Source organism: Phalacrocorax aristotelis, chromosome 24 (genome assembly GCF_949628215.1).
Source record: "Phalacrocorax aristotelis chromosome 24, bGulAri2.1, whole genome shotgun sequence".
Lineage (NCBI taxonomy): Eukaryota > Metazoa > Chordata > Aves > Suliformes > Phalacrocoracidae > Phalacrocorax > Phalacrocorax aristotelis.
In genome coordinates, this window is record NC_134299.1 from 4,338,866 (window position 1) to 4,364,521 (window position 25,656).

Sequence of the window (25,656 nt, forward strand, 5' to 3'; positions counted from 1 at the left end):
TCCTCCTTACATGGCTCTAACAGCACACTGTTCCCTGCTTAGCAGTTGGGAACAGCACACATCTTTGTGGACTTTCAGCGAGAGCTAGTCACGTAACATGTCTCTGTGCATTCCTGTGAGTCCCACAGTGCATCTTTTAGCAATTTGGTACTCCTAAAGGTCTTTGTAGTAATGGCTGTAAGTGATTTTCTGAGGATGTCCATGGGAGAGCAGGAACCTGAATTTAGTTCCGTTGTTACCCCAGAAATACTCTGTTCCTGTGGTACATAACTAGTGGTTCTAATAAAAAATGAGAGGAGACAAATGGGTGCATATGTACGTTCATCACACGGGCAAGCTAAGTGCATTTAACTGTTTTTACATGTGTTACTGTACTGAAAGGCAGATGTCATCTTGTCCATCACCCCAAATTCTTCCTGTCTTTGCTTATGCACCTTCTATTACTGCCCAGAACAATAGCCCATAATGAAGTAAGTTGCTGAAGAGCATGTAGATTGTATTACACGTGCAGCTGCTGCAACATTTTTAATTCAATTTGTTAAGGGATATAGACATCAGCTCTATTAAATTATCTGCCTATGAGAAATGTGGGATAGGAGGGACCATTAGCAAATGCCATATGCTAACCTCAGCCTTGTCCGCACTGTAATATACATTATGAACAAAGGCATATTCCCATCTGTAGTTACCTCATACGAAAGGGACTTATAGGGTCATCACATCCATTGTTCGTGCAGACTAAGGGATGAGGTTTGGGCGAGGGAAAGAGGACACAGACAGATGCAAAGCTGTGTGATGGATATGCCTGATTACAACATGAACAATAGCCGAGGAGAGAGAATCATGCTGAGCTTGCTGCTGTGAATTTACTCAAAATTTAATGAGCCCAATCTGCCACCTTTGCATCCAGCAGGAATTTTGCCATTGATCGGAAAGACAGCAGAATAAGGCCCAATATCAGACATCGGGTAATGTCGTTAGTGCACCGTTTTGCTGCTATTCTTTTTAAGAGATACAAAGCCACCAGTAACAACATTTGCACACGCTCTTGCCACTACTTCACAGCAAGGTAAGTGAGGGTTACATTTTATCCTCTTCTCTAAAATGACTGCCTACAGTTACACCTTGAGAAATACGCATCAGATGTCATGACTTTCAGTTTGCTTCTCCCACGTAGTGGCCTCATTACCAGTCTACCTTCCTGCCCAGGGAGTGAAACAACCAAAGGATTCTGAGGCCGCTGTAACTAGTCCGTACCTTCCAAAAGCTGGGAATAAAATCCAGAATTTTTTACCAGCAGATCACTGTTGTAGCTATTCGATTATACTGTTTCTTTCGAAAGGTTTTTATTGGATTTTTTCAGTCCAGTTTAGACTAATTCTTTTCAGACCTCCTTATCTTGCATTTATTTTAAGAGATATTCAGTATCTCACATTATGGTTTCCTGGCTTAGGGCTAGACTCTAGTGTACCTCCATAGTAGAAATAATATATGATGTCAAGAAGGAAGCTGTCTAGGACATAATTACTCGCAGTCTTTCTAGTAACTTGGAGTCATCTTTAAGGTTAAATTTCAATCTAGGTAGTCATGAAAGCCAATCTCATTGGTAGTCTTTGTGCACAGAAGTCATCTTTGACATTAGATTATTGCTGCTTTTTCCCCTATCAGTTTTTGCTGGCGATCATTGATTAAGCATGCTGCTCCAGGCACAAATAAATAAATAAATGAATAGAACCACGTCCTGCAGTCCTGCAGCTAATCAATGGGCTGGTCTTTAAAAGTCTGCAGATCACATTACGAGGGCAACTGCTATTGCGGGGTCAGCAGATGTGGCTGCAAGCTGGGATTTTACATGCAAATGTGATTTACAAATAAAACAGTGGCTCCCTGCACCTCAGCTCTCTGGTTTCAAAAAATGCCCTGTTCACTCATTCTTTTGCTAGAATGCGTTTCTTTAAACACCTTTTTATGTGATGAGGCAGGTGCAACTGGACATTTGTTTCAGCTTTTCTTACTATTCTGTTTTTTGCACAAAGCAAAAAGAATTTCACATCAGAAAAGCCTACTTTAGCCCATCTTCACTGATCAATATCATTGGACACAGTGCCCTAATATACAGCAGCAAAGCAATTAACTCTCATTATTTTGCCCGATTCCCACCCTGAAGGGACCAGGCAGAAGCAGTGTTGACTCATTGCAGTTGTAATGGAGATGAGCAATTCAGTGGACCTTTTAACATGCCATAATCGTGATTTCTTTCCTTTCATTTGATGTGCAAAAGTGTACGTTTTATTTTGTCAATATGTCTCTCTTTTGTCACTCTTTGGCATTCTTAATGTGGCATTTTGACATTTTAAGGGCTATTCTTAAGGGTCCTTCCACTGTTAAGATGATACTAAAAAGCTGAGAATGAAATAAACAGATTTGTGAAAGTTTTACAGGAGGAACGGTACAAGCACAGATCCCCACAATGTTTTAAATTGATAAGGTGAGTAAATAATGAAAGAAGTTTTGCCCAAAATATGCCATAAGGAAGACCAATCTGAACCTGGCTGTTATTTTCGGTTATCCATTAACTGATGCTGCTGTCCTTCCTTATAATCCCATCTAATAGTGTAGTGTCCATGTAAGAAGCAGACTCCAATACTGGCTGTGATCTCACCCAGAAGTGTTTAAATCCCTCTTTATGAGCAGTCTGTCCTAATATGTTACCATATCCTAAAGCAGCTAAAGGAAGTGGGACTCTTTTTATTGATTTTTATGGACTTTTAATTAGGTCCTCATACAAACCTGCCTGAATCTGTTAGAGATACTGGGAGCTTTGTCAACAATTCTGCCCAATTCAGAAGAATATTTACATCCTTGAGTTCTTAAGTCAGCAGGAGACTTGCTGTGGAACAGGGGACATCTCTGTGCACGCCCATCCTCCTATGGAGGCGTCATAAATGCTGTCATGCCAGTGCTTTTAAGTCAGTAACAGCAGTGGCTGAGGTCTACAGACATTAAACTAACCCTGTGTTCTAAATATCAGTTTATTAAATACTGTGTTTCAGTGCTCGGTGATGCTTATTTCTGCATACCTGAGTGTCCTTACTCTCTTTTCCACAGCCAAATAATTCCTAGTTTACTCTTTCAAATTTATAACAAATATGTTCTTTTGAAATGCAAAACATTGGCAGAAACTGTTGTGTGGAGAGAATTCTGAGTAGAGTCAGTAGCTGTGATGAATCTTAATTTTAATAACAGGTGGGTTAACAAACATGAAAGGAGAAGCTTTTGAGGAAGAGAGGGTTGTCTCTTTCTCACCAGGCTGCTACTGCTATACTCCTTCTCAGTCACAACTGCTTTGAACCCTCATGTTCCAGTATGCATTACATTTCAGCCTGAGCTTTTTACAGATCAGTGATTTTTAAATGATGGGGTAGCTGACCATAGACCACAGGACCACTGTAAGTAAGGTTATAAAATGTTACATGAAAAATCAAGAATCATCCTATAGGACTCAAATCTTTAGTACCAAGTCACCATGGGCCAAATCCTGCTTATTTTACTTCTATTTTAGCCAAAGGGTGTTTTGTAAGGGTAGGTTCAAGAGAGATTTCGCCTTTTATGTTTCACAAGATCACTTCTGTCTAGCCTAGCTGTTATGGCAGAAGTGCCAGTGTCTGTGAGCTGTCTAGCGATCAACAGCGACAGCAGAACACGACACTGTTGTGTGTTGGCAGACAACAGCATACAAATTGACCTTACGTATCACGCGTGTCAATAAACCAAGCAACTCTATTCTTTTGAAAATAACTGCTCTCTCTTTCTCTCTCTCCTGCTTCCTCCCCTCTCCCTGCCCCCCCCCCCCCTTTTTTTTTAGCAGGTAGAACCAATGGTGTGTAATGTAGACATTTCAGTTTTGATATAGATAGTCTCCATGTACCAAGCTAAAATCTTCCAGTTTTGAGTGCTTATTTGGAGGACAAGAAGCCAAGGGCTGCTGTATGTCATGCCAGGTTCTGAGACCAATAGTCCAGTGGTGGTTTAGTACATCACCGAATGTTGGGGTACCTTAGAGCAGAATCCTTTGCCTTTAGATGTCCTTTATTCCTCTACAAAAGACTTACAGAAAAGAAGGTGATTTTTCTTTGTGCAATGCAGATCTGCTCTTTCTCAACCACATTTTCTGTTTGCAATACTTGTCCTATATACTATGTACTCCTTTCTGTACCAGTCACCTCAGCACACTAGGTGACCTCTTCCTGAACAGCTCCCATTTTCAACTGAAATACAGGATGTCATGCAATTTCTCTGGGATTTTTTTTGTTTTGTTTTTAGAACAAGGATAAGTAAGGAAGAGGCTAAAATGCCTAAGAGCCTGCATATCTGAGACTTCAGGAGTTCAGCATTGAAAGGCATCTACAAAACATTATTCCGAAAGTACTAGGCAGACAACGTACCTAGTGAGTAGGATCAGGGGTGTCTGGAGTCCTTCTTTAATTCCAGTACCTTTGTGCTTCTTGCTAACATGATTTACAGCACCTGAAATGAATTAGTACCTGAGCTTCACTGGTCTTGAAAGAACACCTATGCATCATCTTACTTTGACAGAGCAGCTAATCACATTGAGGAGAATTAACAGATGTGTAGTCATAAATTCTGGCATTTAAACTTCAGATCAGGATTGGAGGTGAAAAACTGGGTTGGGAGCCAAGTAGATGCTGTAGCTTGCAAAATACATCCTAGGTATTTGGGCAGAAATCTGGAAATCACAAGGTCAAAGTGTGCAGAAGTTGCTTTTAACTGAGATGATCAATAGTTCCTGCCCTAATCACTTGTTTGTGCTCCCAAAGCTTATTAAAGAAACCGGGAATATTGATCTCTAGGTCTCTTTCCTCCTAACATTAGATCTGTGCTCAGATAGACCCCTTTCCCGTTCAGTGTGCTACTGAAGTGACTAGAATTTCCAGTGGTCAGTCCCACAGCATTCTCATACTGGATGCCCAGAGGTGAAATACCTACTAATGGAAGTCATCTTTCCAAGTATCCAGTCAACAACTGAAATGGAACAAAATAAGAGTCTCAAGCAGAGATTAGGGATGCTATTTTTATAGTGTCAATAGTAGGAAGAAACCGATTTCTAGTCCAGTTAGCTTATTGAGTCTGGCCTAGAGGGGAAGCACCAGTAACAGAGAGCCTTTGAGGAAGGAATAAAACAAGATAAAAGAAACATAACCTTATCTTTGCTTTCTTCTCTTAAATCACTAAATGTAATGCCATGTATCATCAGCTGCAGTGAATTGGGAGAGCTCTACAGAAGTCTTGTTTTTACCACCTTGAAGATCTGGGACAAAACACTGGTTCTGACCCTAAGTTTATACTGGTCCATATCAAGAAACTCCCTGCAAACACTGTTGAACCCTCAGTTAGTCTGGACCATGATTTTTCTGTCTGTAGATTGTAAAGGATCTGTACATGCAAAAGTAATTGTGTATGTGTGGCCTGGATTGCAAGTGCTCAAGGAGCCCTCTTTGTTTCCTTACTATTCCAGCCTACAACATCATCCTATACCCAGTGGTCTCTGTTACTAGACAAGGGGTTTGCTTTCATCAGCACAGTTATTGAGAAAGGGATCTGTAAATATAGGTATAAAAACTGTACAGCAGTCTTTTATGACATGGACTGCTCTGAATCTCTCTCTCATAAATATAAAATATCTTTATACCCACCAGTGATTCCACTGGCTTGACTGAATCATTGCTAAATCACCTGAGTGTAAAAGGAGAATCAGACCTTACCTTCTGCTTAGCAGAAGCCACTGTACTTCATTTTCATTCTGACTGAAGCAAGAAGGATTCAGTGCTTCAGCTGTCAGCAGTGAGACAGTAGACATCGCCCTTGGAGCTGCTACAGAGAAGCAAGAGCACTGAAAAGCTACTGAAAGATTTTTATTTCTGTTAATGGGAGGTTTAGGCATTGATGTGAATACAAAAGAATATAGTTTTCTCCCCTAGGTACGTCTGCCTGGCTTATGGATAAGGGCTCAATGTCACTCTTGTTTGCATTTTCACAGGACATCTGTTTTTCTCCTTTCCTCTGTAACTGGACACTTTCTGAAAGGAATGTTTCACTGCTTTCCTCCACACTGTACCATTCTTTTCCTGAGTTTCTTTTCTTTCCCATAGCCTTGGGCAATTAGACTGTTAACATAGTTACTTGTGATGAGGGATGGGAGGAAGGCAGAAATCTAGGCTCTGAAACAGAACAGCAAGCCATACGATTCTGCAGTGCATCCCCCTTGTCCATACTGCATCGTCATTAATACAGTCCCATAGGTTTCTCACCACGTGCTCTCAGGCTCGGAATCTGGGCTGCCCTTCACAGGGGAGTAAGGATAATGCTGGTTCGGCTCTTCCCAAACTCAAGTAGGTCTAACCTCTGGGACTGCTCTAATTTATTGTCTGCAGCAGCTTTCTTGCGAGCCAGTGACAGACAATCTAGAATAGGTGAACTACAAAATATTTTGTCCGGGTTTCCTCAGACTCTTGCACAGTAGCTTTATTCAATGGTGAGGAAGAACAGCAATCAAATATCTGTGCGTAACAGACTGATTTGTTTAGTAATCTGACGCAGACAAAATTTTAATCTTGGAAAGAAATTCAGATCAGTTGTGAAATTAAGTCAAAGTCGTTCCTTTAAAAAAATGTTTCTCTGCTTTAGCTTCAGGAGAGTTCCACTTTTGCTTCATTCTTCCGACTGCAAGCGTTTACTGAAGTTGACCTGGATTTACAGATAGTTGATTTTTCAACAGAAGTTTAATCAGAGCCTGTAAGAGAATTTGTGTGGAACCTCGGTTTACCATATACCCTGATGGGTTTGGGAAAACTGCACTGTCATGCTTACCTTGTATTGGATCTTTGCAATGAATATCCAGGAATTACGATTCTCAGGCAGGCATTTGCAAACCCTGGTCTCTGCGGCAAACACTTCCTATGTGGAAAACAGCAAACCAAAATATTCTTTGCGCATATACATGCACATATATATTGAAACTTTGTTTTGAGGAAGGAGGATATGTATAGTGAGTACAGATCACTTGCATCCTATGTTTCTAGCTTAAACACTGCACAATTTGATGCCTGCTTTTTTGAGGCAGTTTGCTCTAAAAAGAGTTAAGCTTTGTGTTTGTCGACAGCATTGCAGCAAAGGGGATCAAGTAAGCTTGAAGGGCAGAAATGATGTACTGCATCTTTAACAGGGTGTGTCCAATCCACTTGCTGCAGTCTCTGCTGCAGTGAGGTTTAAATTGGGCTCTGACTGTCTGTCTTGTTAACCCTCCTTATTTAATGATAACTGGAGATGGCACTGTGGCTGAATACGATCACTAGTATGGCTGTTGATCTGAAACCGACAATTAGCCCATGAAGGATGGGAAACTTTGTACAGCACATATCCCCAGCTTGGGCACCCCGGCTCGACTTGGTCCAGAAAAACTTTTTCACTGCTGCTGGTTCTTTAATGAGTTAAAAGGTTCTGTTGTATATGAAAAGGAGCTAGCCAGAGATTTCAGCGCTCTCTAGCATGTTACCCTGTTAGTAACTCCACATAGTCATCAAACATTTTCTGCAGCAGTTGCTGAATGTTGCTGAACCAATTTGGCACTTACAAGGAGATTATTAGGCTGTTGAATTTTCTTGAGATTTTTAACAGTCCCTTAAACTCATTTTACACGTAGCCGTAAAAGATGCTGGCTTTTAGAAGTACTGAGAAGCAGTTTTCAGAGGATTAAAAGACAGAAGTGATTTTGAAATTGCTACTCTGCCTTCACAACTGCAGCGCTAGCTATACTGTGCTGGGCGGTCATCGGTGGCGTACTGCTTTAGTTAGACAAAGCTTTCCACAGCCTCCTGAGTGCTTGTTCTCTTTACATAAAAACATCTATCCCTAACAGAAATATCATATTTAAATCTTGTGAATTTGTGTATTACGAACTGGTAGGTAGTGCTTGCAGGTATTTTATGTAAAAAGACGACTTTCCTAGCCTGCCTTGTAATTTATTACTACTCTGACACACAGTGCTGCTGTAAGAAGGGTTCCAGTGTCACCAAAGGTACTTGCTGTTTCATGCTCAAATCTCATCTCTTTTTAATTGAGGTTTTGATCATAACATGCATCCAAGGCTTGATCTTTCTTCTAAGAAATTGAAGCAGTGGCAGATGTTTTGTTAACCTAAATCCAAAGGTAATATTTAACCAAAACAAAACTATAATTTAGGGTATCAGTCTAATAGCAACTTGCACATTCTTACAGATTCACGCTGCTAGTTTGTTTGTATGCATGGACTCCTGCAGAATATGTGGCATCCAGATAAAACTGACCAGGCTTCCTGCTAATATTAAGGGCTGATTGCAAGATCAGCCTTGGTAATTATAACATGGCAGACATAATTTCTTCTTGTCTGTGACTCGTTCACTGTACTTTTGGCACTGGGAATGAGATTAGTTGTTCAGTTTCCTCTGATGTCGTGAGAATCCACAATTCTAAATCCTGTGGAGACTTCAGAGAAGATTGCAGAAAACCGTAAGTGGGTAGCATTTCACTTAGAATTATACACCATGTATATTTTTAAAGAAAGTGCGGAGCCAGACTTCAAAGCTTGTTGAAGGATGTTACAGAGCAAACCATTTTAGACGACACTTTGCATCAACTGTATGAACAGTGAAATGCTGCTGATTCATCTGTACCTTTACTTAGGTGAACTCTAGTGCCACCAAGTGCCAGTCCGCAGTAAGAAAAGCAGCCCTGCCTGACTGACACCAACTTCCAGTGATCTTTTCCAGGGAATGCAGGTGGGATCAGAGCTAAAATAATCTCTGAAACACAGAAATATGAAGGCTTGAAGTTGGGATTTACAGCATGGATTCTTCCAGAGCCTTAAAACTTATTGCAACTTAGCTACTAATAACATTTAGCCACATTCTCAGCTTAAATTTGTTGACTGAAATGATAGAAACAATGATTCAGTAATTAATATACCATACATAGATCCTACAGGACAGTTTAGACCAAAAAATTATCAGATGCTTTGTTCGTGATCATGTCCTTTTCCTCACACGCCAGAGATTCAGCAGAATTGTGAAGGTGGCCTGAAAGGCAACATGAGGTTGCTGGGCTGGATTTTGCATGCAGGGAAAGAGCTGGAAAGGACCTTATTCTGTTGGCCTCTGAAATGCTAGTTCTGCAGGTAGCAGAAAAAGGACAGGAAAGGAGGGAGGTTGCTGGTATTAAATTGTGGCAGCCTTAAAGCAATGGTAGATGGGACAATACATCATATGAGTGCATTAATCTTACGTAACCCTAGAGAAGCAAGCTCGCCAGAACCGACATGGATGTCAGAGTGTCAGCTGACAGAGAGCTGGGACATTTTTAGGTATATACTCTTCTTGATTCTCAAGTGGACTGTATCTGCCAGGACTCTCTGTGCTGGTATTTTTTTTTCTGTACCACTCAAGGTGATCCAGGTTTGTCCTGCATTCCTTCTGCTGTGTTATGAGAAGGGAATAGTGCCTGGTTTTTAGAGCTCAGGTGATATAAACTCTTGCTATTCTCTTCTCTAGTAGAGCTTTAATGAATTGGCTGTGTTTATCAAGAGTTGGGTCTATTTTTAGTCCTTGATTTCTTTTGAGCAAAATCTGGAAGATTTTATATTGGCTAATTATGCTGTACTACTACAGCAGTACTGTTAATAAGACTGGAATACTTGTATAAGAAATTAAACCTATTGACTGCAATATGAGTACATAGCCTTGAGTCTTTTGCAGGAGATCCCTCTCAGAACGGGGACTCCAGCCCAGTGAAGAGTTGTTCCCTACAGGGTATTTTCTCATCACTGCTTGCATATGAAACTAACTGACGTTTCCGCAGTAGGCAAAAAATGGAAGTAACCAAGTGATAGATAAGCTCTATGAATTTTCCTTTTCTATCTTAGAAGAAAGAATGCAGAGTCCCTGCGCCCAGGCAAGACGATGGTGCACCTCACCGGGAGATCGGCCTGTTCCCTGCAGCGCCCCAGCAAACGTTTCCATGTTTGCAGGGCTGGGGATGGCTTCATCAAATTGCAGATCAAGTCTGCTTCTGCTTTCCCTCCCAGGAAACAATACATTGCAGTGCCACCTATGAATCAGTCATCCCATCTGGTACTCCCTGCAACCAGAGAGCTGAATCACCAAATTGAAAAGAGTCAGAGCTGGTCCCTTAATTGATGGATTTGTATCTTAAGATGTGAGAAACACTGAAAGGCCTGAGCGGTGTCAGCATGTCATTGAAGGCAACAGAGTGGTGCTGATTTACAGCAGCTGGGATCCAGCATTCTCATTTGCTTTCTAATGCAGACCTTGGACTAGTAATTACAGGTTACACACGAGCACGCATAAGAAATGCACGTATTTTCTCTTAGGACACAAGGCTCCATCCTTTTTGTGCAGTTTTGTGGGTCTTTTCCCATTTCTTAAGTAGTTTAAGTGTGTCTCTAACTTTTATCTCAAGACTGAACTAACGTTCCAGGCTAAAGGCTGTCATCCCTCTCTTTCTGCTACTGCATAGGCTTATAGAAGAATGGGCGCCTGATTCTGGAATCCTGCCGTGCTTAATCCTCCACCCTGAAAGCTGGTGTTGGATCAAGCACTTTGGCTTACTCTGGTTAGTCTTTGATGTCAGTAAAGCAATAATATAACCAAGTCTTCCTGCCTTTCTTGCAGTGCAGTTTTGATGAAGAAATTAGTTAATGTTTTTAGACTGCTGTGTTAGGGATAAGTATTACTTGAGCTGAATCACTTGGGCAGGGTGTTGACAATCTGTTCCCTTTGGATGTCTGTACTAAACTCACTAATTCAAGTCCAGAGGAATAGGAGGACAGAGGGAAGCTTTTTCTTACCTGCTACAGAAAGTTACCAGTTGCCAGCAAGTAATTTTATTTTCTTCTGCTTGGTTGGTTGGTTCTGCTTTGCTACAGGCAGTGCATATATTTCTAAATGCCTGGCAACAGTGATCTGATGTCAGTCTGGGCATGCTCCTGAGCAACAGAAATAGAGTGCCTTGTCGACGTGTTTTACTTGTGAGCGAGCTACATTATGCTGTTGCAGGGATAGATGGTGTCTTAGACCTCCTGGCTGCATAGAGGAGTGAAAACATGATGCATAGCCTGGCTAGAGACGGGGGTTATAAACAGTGGTTGTGGTACCTGCTACGTGCTGAGGGCATGGATCTGAGCAAGGCAATAGCTGTTTCCCTACAGGAACAAGTGACTGTCACCTGATGACAACTCCTGTGCACAGGCAAAGTGGCAGAGCCACTGTCTTCCATAGGGCAAAATGCTATTCCATGAGAGGCAGTGGTTCCCAGTTCCTGTAGGACCTGTGGAACAACCTACTGTAGTGAGTTACCACTCAGCCGGTTGGCAGTATCTCGTCTCAGTGACTCCTGGTTCTTCTGGGCTCCTGCAGTTACTCAGAATATGAAGTTTTACTAAAAAAAGCCCTCTATGACATCTTCAAAATCAAATGGGGTTGGCATAGTATACAGAGGGAAGCCTGCAGAGGGTATTTGTTACATTGCTATGAACTTTGTCTTCATGTGGATTTTAAAAATCCAATGGCCACTTAATCACTTTTAAAATTTTGGACTGCCGCTTACGGCTTTGAAAAGTGAAGATGTTTTGAGTTGTAGTTCATGCGTGCATCTATAGGGAATCCTTACAGAGCATGACTCCACAAATGCACTTTTTGTTCTCACACAGCAAATACTGAGAGCATAACTGATTGACAGTTTGATCTCATTTTATGTCTCTGTGCTGGAGGAGATAGCTTTTCATGTAGAAGAAGAATAAATCTGTTCTTGTTTGCTGTTGATTTTGCTGCAGAAATGTTTGGGTCAGGCAAGGACTTCAGTAGAAATAACTGTGCGGAAACTGAAACACTGCATGTGAACTCCTCAGCTGTGCAAATTGCCCCTTCTTCATGGATTTATGTGGAGCTGCTTTTCTTTTGCTGCTGCCAAGGAACCAGCCCATTGGTCCCAAATTTCACAAACTCTGCTGTAGCCTTGCCATAAAATGGCCCAGGGCTGTTACATTCCGCAGTGAAGAGCGCTCTCTCCTACCAGAGGCTGGGCTCCTCCTTGCTGAGTCTGGGCTAGCGCTGCTCTTTTCCATGCTGATCTCTTAGTGGCATCTACTGTTTAACACATGTAATAGCAGACTTCTCGCAGACGTTTGGGGCCGCAGTAACCTTGAGGACTTACACTGAGATAAAGCATTTGTGGATCTCTCTTTATGCAGAATATCCACTCCCGCGAGGGCTGTAGGCTTAGACCTTTAAAAAGAAGACATTTCTAATACCCTCCTTCTCCCTACATCCCAGTGCTCTCTTTTGGTTTTGGTATTTAGTGAGTCTTTTCTTAAACTTTGATACGTTTGTCGTTAATTCTCACTCTTAGGGATTTAGGATCTCCACAGCCTGCAGTGCTAATCTCTATTTCCCCATAGCAGAGATTTTTCCCTCCCAGTACAGTCGTAAAAGTTTTGCATTTCTGGAGAGATGAAACAATCTAAAGGATTCTTTGCTAGAACAAAGCTTGTGGTATAGGAGCACCAAGACAACGAGGAGGGTGTCTCTGAATGTTACGTGCAGAAAGTCTGTGTTCAAGCCTGTATCCCTTTTGTGAGTCTGTGTGGGAAAGGGAGAGGAAGAAGGTGGTACATGTAACAGCCGGGAGAAGCAGGCTGTCAGTTAAAAGATATCTTAAGGGTCAACGCCAGAGGTCTTCAAACCCCTGGACTATACTGCTCATAGGTGTTTAGTATTTTTCCACACCATTCCTGCAAGCGGGGAGAACCAAGCATACTTTGCTTCCTTTTTTCTCTTATTTGGTCCCCTTTATAAAAGAAAAAAGCCCCACATTCAGTATATCACGTGACTGTTGCACTGCACAGAGCCAGCGTACTCTCTTGAAGGTCTACACAGGGAAGAGATGTGCAAAACTCCGAATGTCGTCTAAACTTTTATTTCTAGAATGGAGGGGGTTTCCCAGGAGAAGTATTCTACCTCTGGAGGATCAAAACTGAATGAGCCATTACAGTAAATTTCCTTTAAAAATTAAAGCCTTTTTGAAGCAAGAGAGAATTGACTTATCCAGAGGACCCTGAAAGCTCTGAAGACAGTCTCTTATCAGCAGTACTGCATGCCTCAGGCAGTACCCTAGAAAAAGTGATTATTGTATTGCTACTGTTTCTCAATTTTGGTTCTCCATCTTGTGAATATGTCTCTTTCCTCTTTTTCAATGGGAGAAAAGGGAAATAAGAAGGTTGAAAAAAATTAGAAAGATAAAACTTATAAAAAGAGTCAGTATTAGATAAATGGAGAAATTCTTAGGGCTGTGAATGTATCGTTTTTGTGCTTTATTCCTATGAAAATGGAACTGAGTCATAAGAAGAATACGGTCTTTTTTTTATTATTCTAAAGTGTGCATCCTGTAAAAAAACTTAATGCTTGTTCACAGCATTTCCTATAAAGATCTCTAAGCTGCTTATGCAAATAAATCAAGCCCTGTAAGTAAATATAGGAGCTTTGTCTTTAGTGAGGATGCAAGGAATGTGCTGCATCCAGAACCCTCAAGGAGCAGATTAGTGCCTCTGAGGAGTTGCATGTAACCATTAATTGTTTGCAGAAAAATGAAGCACATCCATGTCTTTATAACTTAGGTCCATACTAAGTGGAGATCAGTCGGAGCCACAAAATATGTATCTGGGTATTAAGTTGGGTGACTTCTTGGGTGCCTTTATTGTTTGTGATTAGGTCTGGAAACTGCAGCATTTAGTTTTAGCTTGAGCTCATCAGTTCTAAAACCTTGGTTTGATTTTTCTTTTTATCAGCACTGATTTATTATGTGCGAAATAATTACATATGACAGTAGAGACAGGCAGGCATCAAACCCCTGCAAGACCAGAGTCAGATCCTTCCACTGTTGCTGCTCTCCGTCCATCTGAATCTACATCTCCCATCACCAGCCGTATGTTTGTGACCTTTGTAAGGAAGCAACCCCTGAAGTAAGGCAAAACCAGTTACTGATTTTTATAAAATGCATCTGAACTCCTTAGTTAAAAACACTCTACTCCTGTGTGTAACAGGCTTCCAACTTAAATAGGTGTTTTTAGCTTTCTGGTATCCTAACTGCCAAAATCAGAGCCTTGATTTTGTAGTAATACTTTTCATAGAGACTTCCCAGGAGCAGAGGAAGAAAAAGAGTACTGCTTTTAAAAAAGGAATTATTGATTGCAGTCTGCCGAAGACAACTACTAAGAATGATTGGAAGCTCATTTCCAGCCTTGGAAATTTTGATGAGATCTGCCCACACTACCCCCTGCTGAGGACACTTTCGGGAACAAGCTCTTCAGACATTAAAGATGTAAGAGGTACTTTAAATATAAAATAGTCAATATCCCTGATTCAGCTGTGATGGATAGATACCACAGGCATTGCAAGAGGGCTTCTCATAATAGGCACTTTGGAATTAGCCAGTGATTCTTAATGAAAATGCCTGCCAGCACTTCCTCCTTTTAATCTTTCACATGATCTCGAAAAGGAGGGAGGAGCAGGCTTACTGGCACAAAAGTAAAATATAAATTGGGAGTTTGCAAATCTCCTGGTACCTGTTGTTTTATTGCAGTTGTGCTGTGGCGGCTCCAGTTGACGGTTCTGGCCTGTGTGATAGCAGAGAAGCAGGAATAAGAAACAGATCAGAAAACTCAACCTGCATTCATACTGGTGTAAATAAGCAGAGTTTCTAAGAAATTAAACTACTGGCTAGAGCTAAGTGTATCCTTCATTGATCAACGCTACTTGCAGTTCATGCTGTTACACAAAGGATTTTGCTGAAATCTTCATCTTATCAGTCTGAGCATTACTACTGACATCGTCTCTCAGCTCCTAAATGTTGGCCAAACACCTTTCTATCTGTTTTTAGTGCTGAAACAAACTTTCATCGCAGCTTTCCTTGCCTTTCCATGTGTTGTAAATATAGAGTAATTATGTATTCAGTAATCTTTTCCTTTATCCTTTGGTCTTTTGCAATGAAACGTCTCTTACGGGTAGGTGAAGAATACCACAATAGCAGCAATAACAAAGTTTATTCTTTTATCACAAAATGAACCGAGCTGTCTTTCATCTCACTGATTATAAAACCGGTTTAATTTTCCATAGTAAATGGGAACAATATAACATAATAAGCCCCACAGTACGTTGGCATTGAAATTAAGTATTTTATCAGCAATACATTTCTACAAAACATTAATCTCCACAATAATAATTCAATCAGATAGCACAAGGGGGGCCAGGCATATTCACGGTGTGAATGGTGCCATAAAACAGATACTGCCCTGGGGACACTTCTTTGCTGTTCCAAATCTAGCAGAATTCTATGCTTCCTTTTCACAGTTCCAAACCATTCATGGAGCTGCTATATGCAACTACTTACATAGAAAACAATATCAGAAAGTGTGTTAATATGGTTTTTAATATAGTTAGGAACAAGGGGCCAAAAACATAACCCTGTGACTGTTCAGTTCTGTAGAAATCAACAACTAGATGAAAGAAAAGCCATCAGTATTATGGCCTTTTCACAGACAAATACCACTTTGAGAGAGAGGAGTTTAAATCAGCCCACCAGTTGTGAAAGTGATCTTTCTTGAATTTATAGAGTTCTTCCTCCAGCATCAAATGCTCCTTTAATAAAATAGCAAAAGAATAAAATGCAATGATTAAAACTGGGTGGGGGAATTTAGAATCCCTAGGTTATGCCTCAGGCTCTGAAACTTTCTTTAACATAAAGATTGAAAAAAATGGGATTTTTTGCTTTTCCCTTCACAGCAATTAGCCGTGGAATACAGTTCTAAACAGCAATGCCACCTCAACGGTTCTTCCTTTACGAGTTCGAGTGTCCTTTTAAAAACCAGTGAAATCAGTTCCTTTAAGCCCATTTTCTGTATTTTTCTGGGCCTGATCTTTAGGCTGATTTCCTGTGAAGAATGGAGAAGAAACGACTTCAGTATTTTTGAAGGAAGGGTTGCTTACTGCTTGCTTTTCATCATTCTTAATTTGTAAAGCTCAAGTCAGTAGCTGAGGGAGTTTTAAATAACCCAGAGCTTAACTAGATACAAGACTCAGACACATAGAGATTTCCTTCCCTCGTGGTCTAGTGATGAGCTGGTAATGGTCATTTCTTGCGGAGGGTTCTGCTCTATTTCAGTCACCTACTAAAGAGATCATGTGTTTGCCCCTCTGGCAACGGATCAGAACCTCAGTCAACGTAAATCGTCGTAGAAGCACTGACATTGATGGAGAACTGCTAATTTACAGCAGCTGACAATGTGTATCATGCTCTTTCCTTCAATCTGCTGACTTTGCTTACGTCATTTACGGCAGGCTTCGTTTGGGTAGTTCATACCTCATCAGATCAGTTGTTGACACGACAAGGTAACAGATCTTCATCTTACTTCACAGATTTTGTAATAAAAGCTTGAAGTACTAAAGGTCTATTTTTGTCAAACTTTTCCATTCTTTTAATCCCTAGAAATAGACACAAATTCCAGTCCAGCAATTTTGATAATGAGATTTTACCCAAGGCCATTGACTTGCAAAACCTTTCATCAGACATGCAGCAGTCTTTCAGACAAAGGAAATTGCAAGATAACCTCTGCCTATGCCTTCTGCTGACCTTTTTAAAAGAAGCTCAAAAGCAAGATAAAACAATTTAATATCCAGCTGTTGGGAAAGGTCTTGGCGTCACGTCTTGAAGTACATCAGCCAGACGATCTCCACCTGAAACGAATGTCACAACATTTTTTGACATTACTGAGACCAACATTTGGTGCATGAAATGTGAAAAGCAAGCAAAACAATTTCTTTCAATGAGGCTGTGCTGATTTACATCAGCTGAGGATGGTGACTGCTGAATGAGCTACCAATATGAATAATAAAGTCTGGCTTCCAGCAGTTATTCATTCATGAGCTAAAGACTTGAGTCTGCTGCTGGCCCATGAGGCTCTTTCTCAGTGCATGTGGCAGCAGTAAATGGACTCAAATGAATATAGATGATAAAGATAGTTAAAAGCAATTTTTCAAGTGAGATCTCTGAATGCTCTACCACTAGAGGTATCGTTTCCCATTGTGTTTCATTTCAGGAATATTAGATTTGGGACTTAACAGTACCTAAAGGAGTATGGTATTGGCCTCCTCCCATTGAGCTGGTGCAGATAATGAATGCATGTCTCACGCTGGCATTTGCAGTGTTGAACACACTCTTAGGTGTTGCAGCTGGGGTGTTACACCTTGCATTTTCTAATGAAGCAAATATCCTACTGAGCTTTGCAACTAATGCAAAAGTTGATTGCATGATTGACGCTTTGATTTGCATGGATAGAATTCATGCCTGAACAAAGGGAGAGATCACCATCTGGATAAAATGCAGACTAGATGGGAAGATTCTTCTGTCTTTCCTTAAAAAGAAACAGATGGAGGAGGGGTAGAGAAGCTAAGCTTTGAAATTTTAATAAACTCAGACATAAAAATACAAAGCTATTAAAATGGAAACGCCAACTAACTGATTACTCAGAACCTGTTCATCTGACTTAAGGATACATCAAGGCAGAAATTTTCAAAGCTGCCTAAGGGCTTTTATAGTCCCCATTCCTGTTTAATTGAAAAGGATTCGGGTTTCAGTAGTCAGATGGCTTTGGAAATGTTTCCACAAAATCATGAAACAGAGATGATTACATTTCATCTAGAATGTCTCTTGAGAAAAAGTGATCAATCTGTCTAACAAACTATTACCTACTCAGCACCGTATTACCCCAACTCAACAGTGGCAAAATCGTACTGGAACCGACAGCTCTACCCCATTAGGACTGAAGAAATGCAGGGCTGACTTGGAGGGAATCCAGGGGAACTACATAGCACTGACTCTGCAGCAGGTCCCATGCTAGGGATACCAGTCATGCCAGTTGCTGCTGATAAGGGGGAGTAAAGTCCTCTTGACTTCTCCAAGAAATACGTGCCTGGCTCTTATTTGAGTGCAGAGCCTGAAGCCGTTAAAACTGGGAGGTCTTGAACATCGCTGAACCCAAGCGAGTGAGCCATGCGAAGAAAGATTCTACACAGCTTCTGAGTTTGAGCTGCTAAGCTTGTGTGGCACAGTGCTGGGGACATGCAGTGTCGGGTCTTTATTAACTTAGATGTACACTAGCAAATCTAAGCCTGAATGGCTTTCTGAGAAACTTATCATTCTTACATTTATTTCAATAGGAATTAGCTTTTGAGGTACTTTTAAATTCCTACTGGGCACCTTTCAGCATAATTAAGCATCTAAATACCTTTATAAATCTGTCTCCAAGACATTTATCAGTTTTGGACAGGAAATCTCTTGTCCAAATCATGTAATCGCTTTTGGTATTTTTACACAAAAGCAACAACTTTACATAGCATCTTCTCCATTACTGGTCTGCTCAGAAACACTGTTTACCCACATTTCGGCTTGTTTGTCAGCCTAGAATACCATGCAGGGTAACAGTGTGTTGCCATATGCAGTTAGCCGCCCGGGGAATTTGCTGCTCTTCTTCTAGTCAGAGAAATACTATATGCCCTGCTTAAGAAGCAATTTATACTGTATGTAAATAAAACAAGGAAACAGCGAACACCCATTCATGTTAGACCTTGGGTCAGTGAGGTCTGCGCAGAGCTGCTATATATTTCTTCCAGTGAAGAAATTGTTTCCTTCCCTCGCTGCAGGAAGATGGAACGTACTGGAATGTATTTGCAGAAGAGAGAGATCTTGCAATAAAGCATGAGCTAGTGTTGGTTACGCAGTCCTTTGCTTACTCTTTAGCTGTAAATTGGAGAAAGTACTCTGGTAGGAGTTTGTCATACCTTAGCTCCATGTGATAAGCCAAAGGTGGGTTGAAGTAGCTGTAAGCCTCAGTTTAGTACTGTATGTTTGCCCTTTCTCACAGCTGTGCTGGTGCAAAATAATCCAGAAAAAAAAAAAGTGCCAGTGAAATTGGTCGCAGGGAAATAGTGGTTTTGTTGAAAAATTGTTTAGAAATATCCCTGTTGCATTAACAGAACAACAAAGTGAACTGACAACAGGGTAATGCAAACTATGAAACAAAACTAGCATTATCATACAAGCATTTGTCTTAGCTGGATAAGAAAACGTGCAGTGAAATACTCAGCTATAATGTATCTGGGCTATGAGATTTTCAGATAACATGTTAAATATTGTTCCATGATAAAACATGTACAGGCAGATGGATAAACCCACTGTTTTCTCCTATATGTGGTGTATGTATGTATTTGCATATTTAATTGCTCATCTAGCTTACTCTGCTGCTTTTTAGTTACAGTTTCCGCTGGTGACCTGAAAATAAAAGTCCAACTGTTAACCAGACCTGATCCTTCATCAGCTAGAGGGATTGATTTATGAACTTAATGGACAGGTGGCTTTAGCTGTAGTAGTAGTTTTTTAGCTGGTGTGCTAAAACCACTTACTATTTTGCTGAACGGCACGGCTTTATTATTTTATGTTTTCCTCCACACTGTTTCCACGTCCTTTCTTTTGCTTTGAATGTAAACCGCTTGATTCAAGTGCCATCATTTTTGTTTGTATATGGACAGAACCTAGCTAGGTGGGAACCAGTCCGGTGACTAGAAGAGTTCTTAGGTGTTACCACAGGAAAAAACTGGTGTTCTGCCCTTTTCCATTCAGTCAGTGAAGGTCGGTGTATTCTTTAGCTATGCTATTTCTTACTTGGAACACAAGAGGGCACTAGAATTACATTTCTTAAACCTCGGTTACGCCACAAAAAAAGAGATGCAGTTACATAGTCCTGCAGAAATGTTTCTAAGGCACGGGCTTCTTTCTAATGACTCTGTTAACTTCACATTTTGAAATGCTAGGTTTAGATAAAGGGTTTACTTCAGCAGCGTGATAATTTGCAAATATGCTGTTCTTTCATCTACGAAGTAAAAGACCCAGGAGTAACAAGGCTTTCTTAGTGCACTAAAAATGTCAGTGAACCTTAGTCACCCAAATTCTCTCCAGCTCTGATCTGTAACGTGACCTCAGTATTAGGGTTTTGATGTGGTATTTATGTAAACCGAGTTAATCTCTGATATAGCCTCAGTTAGAATTTAACAATCTGTCCTGCTCCTGTTTGAGGCAGGGAAGAGCAGGGACCAGACTGTTCACCATTAATGGTCCTGTTAAACAACACTTGAGCATTGAAAGAAAGAAACAGAGAAGGCAAACATACATTTGGTGATATTATAAAATTAAATAAAAGGCTGTCTGAAATCGAAACTACTTTCAGGGATAGCTGAGATTGCTTCCTTCATGTGCCCCTGACATTTGCAAATCACATTTAATGAAACGTTCACCAACTTTCCCTACTTCAGTAATAAAATCAGCTACTCTAGTTACTACTTGTCTATCTTTCATGCTCTGTTTTTCATTTGCTGCCAAGAATTTGCTTCACCTGGGTTGGAAAAAACTGGCACAGCTCAGCCTGCTTAACTACAAAATCAAGAATCTTAAAGTAAAATCAAGGGTCTAGGCTGTTAGACTCTTGATGAGAGGACCTCTAGGCAAAGGCCTTGGCAGCCAGGATACAGGTGGTCTTTCAGAAACTCATTCCAGTGTCTTCGTGAGTACTTTTTAACAATCTGGCCTCAGATCTAAGCATGTTCTGCAGTTCCTCTCTTGGATCACCTACACGATGCTACTCATCGAGCTGTTTCTCTTCCTTATCTGGGATGAAGCTGCAGAAAGCCACGGCCCAGCAGAAGTAAAAAGGAAAGAAAGAAAACGATCTTTACCAGAAAAGAAACAGATGTTTTTCTCTGTCTAAGGAGGGTCACTGTAACTAACTTTGGGTGTTAGCACACACACAGCACCTTGAATTGCAGCGAGGAATGTTTAGCTCCAAGCACTGGAACTTTTACAGGACTAACACTTCAGGCATTGCTAAAGCAGCCCTCCAGGGGCAGATGGGGTGTTCCCTGGGCAGAAGGGAATGCAGGGTGGTGCACAAAAAGCAGCCTCCTCTGCATCGCTCGTTCTGCCATACACTGCAAAAGGGCCCCAGAGCAGCCACATCCCGTGCATAGCAGGGAGTATTTTGGAGTCCAGGCGACCCAAGATGAGAGCGGGGAGGCCTAGAACAGCCATCACCCTCTTTGTCTTCATAGCCTAGTTACATTGCTGTTTGAGTTAAGGTCTCAAAACACACTGCAATATTAAGCTTCCATTAAAAAAAAAGGCCTAGGTGAATCTTCCAGAGTAAAAGAATTTGCAAAATATCGAAGTATTTGCTCTTCACACAAGCTTGGATGCCCCCATCCTGCGGTGAGGGGAGCGGCCCTCGGCAGTGCCCCCAGCCCTCTGTGAGCCCCCACCTCTCCACAGAAACACCACAAGGACTATGTTTAGTGGCACTGCTAAATCTTTAGCTGGAGGGTTTTGTGCCTAAGAACAATGACTTCAGATATGTGCCAGTACAACAGCCGATCGGAGTTGGCTGGGTCGAATTAGTGTTTCATAAATAACAGGTCAGTTAAACCAGTTCCAACTTGCAAAATCTTTTTTTTCTTGTAACTTGTCCTACATATCAACATACTCTGTCTTGAAGCTTCAGGTGCCATTTAAGTATTGGAAGAGCCCACGTCCATATTTCATCTCTAAGCTGCAGCGTTCTCATGTTCGGATGTACGCATCTGAATAGAGTTAGGAGCATCTCGGTCATGTCATGAGCAGCCCTCGGGAGAAGATCAAAACATCATTTTAGAGAAGGGTTCGTCTGTCTAGTGGAAACTGGGTGTAACATTACTGCACATCACAGCTAGATGAGTAACGCGCTCTGCGTGCAACAAATTCGTGGGCCGCGCATTCTTGACAGATGACAGATCACCAGGTATTGTTAAAAACCCAGTATATTGTACAATGATACTGTGGTACCAAGTGTCCTTGTGTTTAAAATTCTGGCTTGCAAAGAAGTTTATTTGTTAGAGCAAATTATCAGTAATTAATTCTTATTTATATTACTCTGCCACTTAGAGGCACCAGTGGAGATCAAGGTAAATTAAACTTACTATAAACGCAGGAGGGAGAGTCTGTAGTATGGAAAGCTGTTCTGAACATGCAAGAGGGATGTAGGCTGGGAATCGGAGAGAGGTGAAGGGATCTGCCCAGGGCACAGCTGAGCAGCAGGGCTACTACCCCTAGCGCTTCTCACTTGTAATGCAAGATAATAAAAAAGATTATCGCCCCAGATTTTCATGCTTTAGTGCAATTAAACAGGTGGGTAGGTTTTAAAACAGTCTGAATGGTCACAGTTCTTATTGTCTTCCACAGGAGATGGGCATAGAGCAAAGGCCAGGCACTAACAGAAAGCAGATCTAGTTACTTACAGCCCCAGAGAGATGATGAGAACCTGGATCTCCTCAGTTTGGACCTAACGCTCTGTAAAGAATCTGACGCTGGGATTTGCAGTGGTGCTGCTTAGTTAAGGGTGTAAGTAGTAGGTGTTACTGAATATCCCTCTCCCAGACGATTTGCCACACCACAGCCAACATAACTACTGGAGCCAGCCGGTCTGGTTCAGGTCGGAACGTCAGCCCTGCGTTGCAGGATCCAGGTACGTGCAGAGCTTAGGTCTCTCTGTCACCAGTTTGAAATACTTTATCAAGCCCCAGTTCACCCACTGGAGTCAAGTGGAGGTTTACGTCATCGCGTGCCAAGTCAATCTTGTGAACAAGGACATTGCGTCTCTTGCAAAGTGCAGTCCTGTGACTATTTTTCTAGGTGCCTGGAGTGCTTTTGAAAGAACTCTTGTTTTCTTAGTCGTTAATAAATGAATTTTTTAAAATCTGAATTTACGTGAGCAGCGGGAAAATGTGCTCACGCTTACACATCAGTATGTTAAGTAGCAGTAACGGGAAGCATTAACCCTAGCCGCTCACCCTCCCCGTTAGTGTTTTCTCCAGGGTTCGTCTCTCTGTCCGTCTGTCCCCCCGGGCCCCATCAGCACCCCGCAGCGGAGCCGGGGGCGCTCTCCGGGGCGGGGCGGGAGCAGGTGATCCCCGCCGGGGCGGGGAGAGACGCCTCCTTCCCTCCCTCCCTCCCTCCCTCCCTCTCCTCCGCTCGGCTCGGCGGGGGAGGCAGCAAAGTTGGGCGGCTGCCGGGAAGTTTCGGAGCATGGCGGAGCGGCCCGGGGCGCCCGGCCGCAGGCAGCGCGGCGGGGCGGCGGCGGGCGAGCGGCCGCGCTGAGCCCAGCCCAGCCGAGGCGAGCCCAGCCGAGCCCAGCCCAGCCGCGGGGCAGCCCCCGCCCGCCGGCATGGCCCGCTGGATCCCCACCAAGCGGGAGAAGTACGGGGTCGGTGAGTGCCAGCCCGGGCCGCTCGGACGCCCCCGTCCCCTGCGCCCCGTCCCCGGGAGCCTCCGCCTCCCCTCCCCTCCTGCCCCGCGCCCCCTCCCCGGGAGCCTCCTCTTCCTCCCGGAGCCTCCTCTGCCTCCCGCAGCGCGGCGCCGAGCCCCCCGTTTCCCGGCACCGCACGTTCATTTGCTTCCCCCATCTGGAGTCGTTCCTTTTGCCCACCCTCGGGTCTTTTCTTCCCCGCGCACTTTCTGTGCTCTGCTCTCTTCTTCAGCTCCTGCTCTCTGCCACTTCCAGGTTTGAGCAGCGGGTGTTCACTCTTTGAACCCTTGGGGATGGAGGCAGTGGTGCCTGTCCAGCTCACGCCCTGGGAGCTCGGGGTTTCCAGAATCCTGCAAATTCGGGACTGACCTTTGCAATTTTGCCTTTCCAGCATGTTTTACAGTGAAGAGTGCTCTAACATAGCAGCTAAAATGAAGATGTGGGTAGAAAAATCAATGACAGGATAAGATGGCTGTAATGAGCAAATTCAGGGCGGTGGGTGACGTCTTTGCGGGGGGCGGAAATCTTGACATAGGTGAGGAATGGTGGGAGTTTGGCTCATACCTTGTGCCTTCTGCCCTGTTCTCTCCCTTACGCTTAAAAGGAGATTGTCGAATGCTGGCTCGCTTTTCTCTAGGAGGAACATAGCCTTGGTGCTACTGATAAGTTCACCTTTTCTTGAGAGTTTCACAAATTGAAAACCACATGATTTTGACGTTGGTTGTGAGAATTGGGTAGGGAACAATAGGCAGGAAGCCACAAATGACACAGACAACTTCTGATAGTTTGTTTTAATGAAGAGGGATCTTCTGTGCAGCCCCTGTTCCACAGTGGGCTTCTTGATGTGAGAAGAATTTTTAATGTCGTGCTTGCGAAGTGTTAATTGCCCTGACTCCCATGAGGTGGTTCATTCGAGTTCAGTCCGTGAGTTTAAAGGTGAAGAACCTTGTCCTGCACAATCTTTCACAGAGTCAATTTGAAATAAGTTACCGACTTGATTTCAAGTGCCTTTGCAGCAAGGCAGCCCGCTTCTTGCAGGACGGTGGCTTAAGCCTCAGAGACGTTATATGCAGCACAACCTTATCTAATTTCTTCTCTGGTAACCGGGAGGGTGTGGAGTGTTGTATGTCCTGAACTTTGTTTATTTCTGTGTAGGTGACAGCCCAGGATCTTTATATGTGGGGGTACATACGTATGACTTGGTGAGATTACTCTGAGCATCAGGAATTTAAAAATTTTGGTTTTATAATCAAACTTTATAATCCTAGTATGACTGGCTGTAGTAGATTGTGGTGGGGTTGTTCTAAGCACACCTTTGAGCAAGGCTCTTCCACCTCAAGAATGGCCTTGGGCAGTAGGATGAATCAGAGGCACTCCTCTGGCTTCCTTTTTATTAGCTTCCGGGGTGGTTTTTTTGTGCTGGCTTGAGCCAGCTGCTGATTATGACAGCTCCTCTCCCAGAAAGGGCACTGGCTTCTGAGTAAGCAGGGTGGAGGGCAAGACTGCCCGTGCCCTTACGCTACCACTCAAAAAGTGTGCCGGTGGGAAGGATGCCCTTACTTCAGGTAAGCTGTGTAGAAAAGACAGATATTTCCCCTGCATGCAGACAAGTGGGCCAAACTGACGTAGAATCTAATCCTTCAGCTCTTGCATTTAATTTGCAACCAGAGCTGATAGGGTTAATCCACAGGCAGTAAACAGAGTTATTTATGCAGTGACTAGCTTTATCAGCAGTGTTTGATACATGGCATTAATGGAACCCTTATTTTGTCAATTCGACGTTTGCAGACGTGTCGGGTTCCTGGCTACGGTTGCATCCTGTGCTGTGCTCAAGCTTTGCATTCGGGTACCAGTCCTCGTTGGTTTTGTGCTTAATTTGAAGAAGCTGATGAGGATTGAGAGGAAAGCGTGAGCTGCTTGGGCCATTAATCTGCCTGCTAACCAAGGTGCCTGTTAGGACCAATTATGAAGGCGGTTGTAATGAGGGTAATGCTGCTGGTGTGTATGATCTAGGCCGTTAGATGGTCACAACTTCAGTCACTGGTAGCGTAGGTAAGTTGATAGTTGTGAAGCACAAAAATGCAAGTTAATTCTTTTCAGAAAGAACACACACGTTGTGGCTGTTAGTTATCTGTGCTTTGGAAACTAATATA

At 42.5% G+C, this 25,656-nt stretch overlaps 1 protein-coding gene across 2 annotated transcripts in view; it reads left to right on the forward strand.

The window, feature by feature from the left end:
* Positions 1-23,234: 23,234 nt before the first annotated feature.
* DOCK5 (dedicator of cytokinesis 5) overlaps positions 23,235-25,656 on the forward strand; it is an 84,441-nt gene continuing 82,019 nt past the window's right edge. For both annotated transcript variants that reach the window (XM_075117504.1, XM_075117505.1), the window contains exon 1: positions 23,235-23,465. In XM_075117504.1, the coding sequence (XP_074973605.1) occupies positions 23,423-23,465 (43 nt within the window). In that variant the 5' untranslated portion in view covers positions 23,235-23,422. The remainder of the gene's footprint in view (positions 23,466-25,656) is intronic.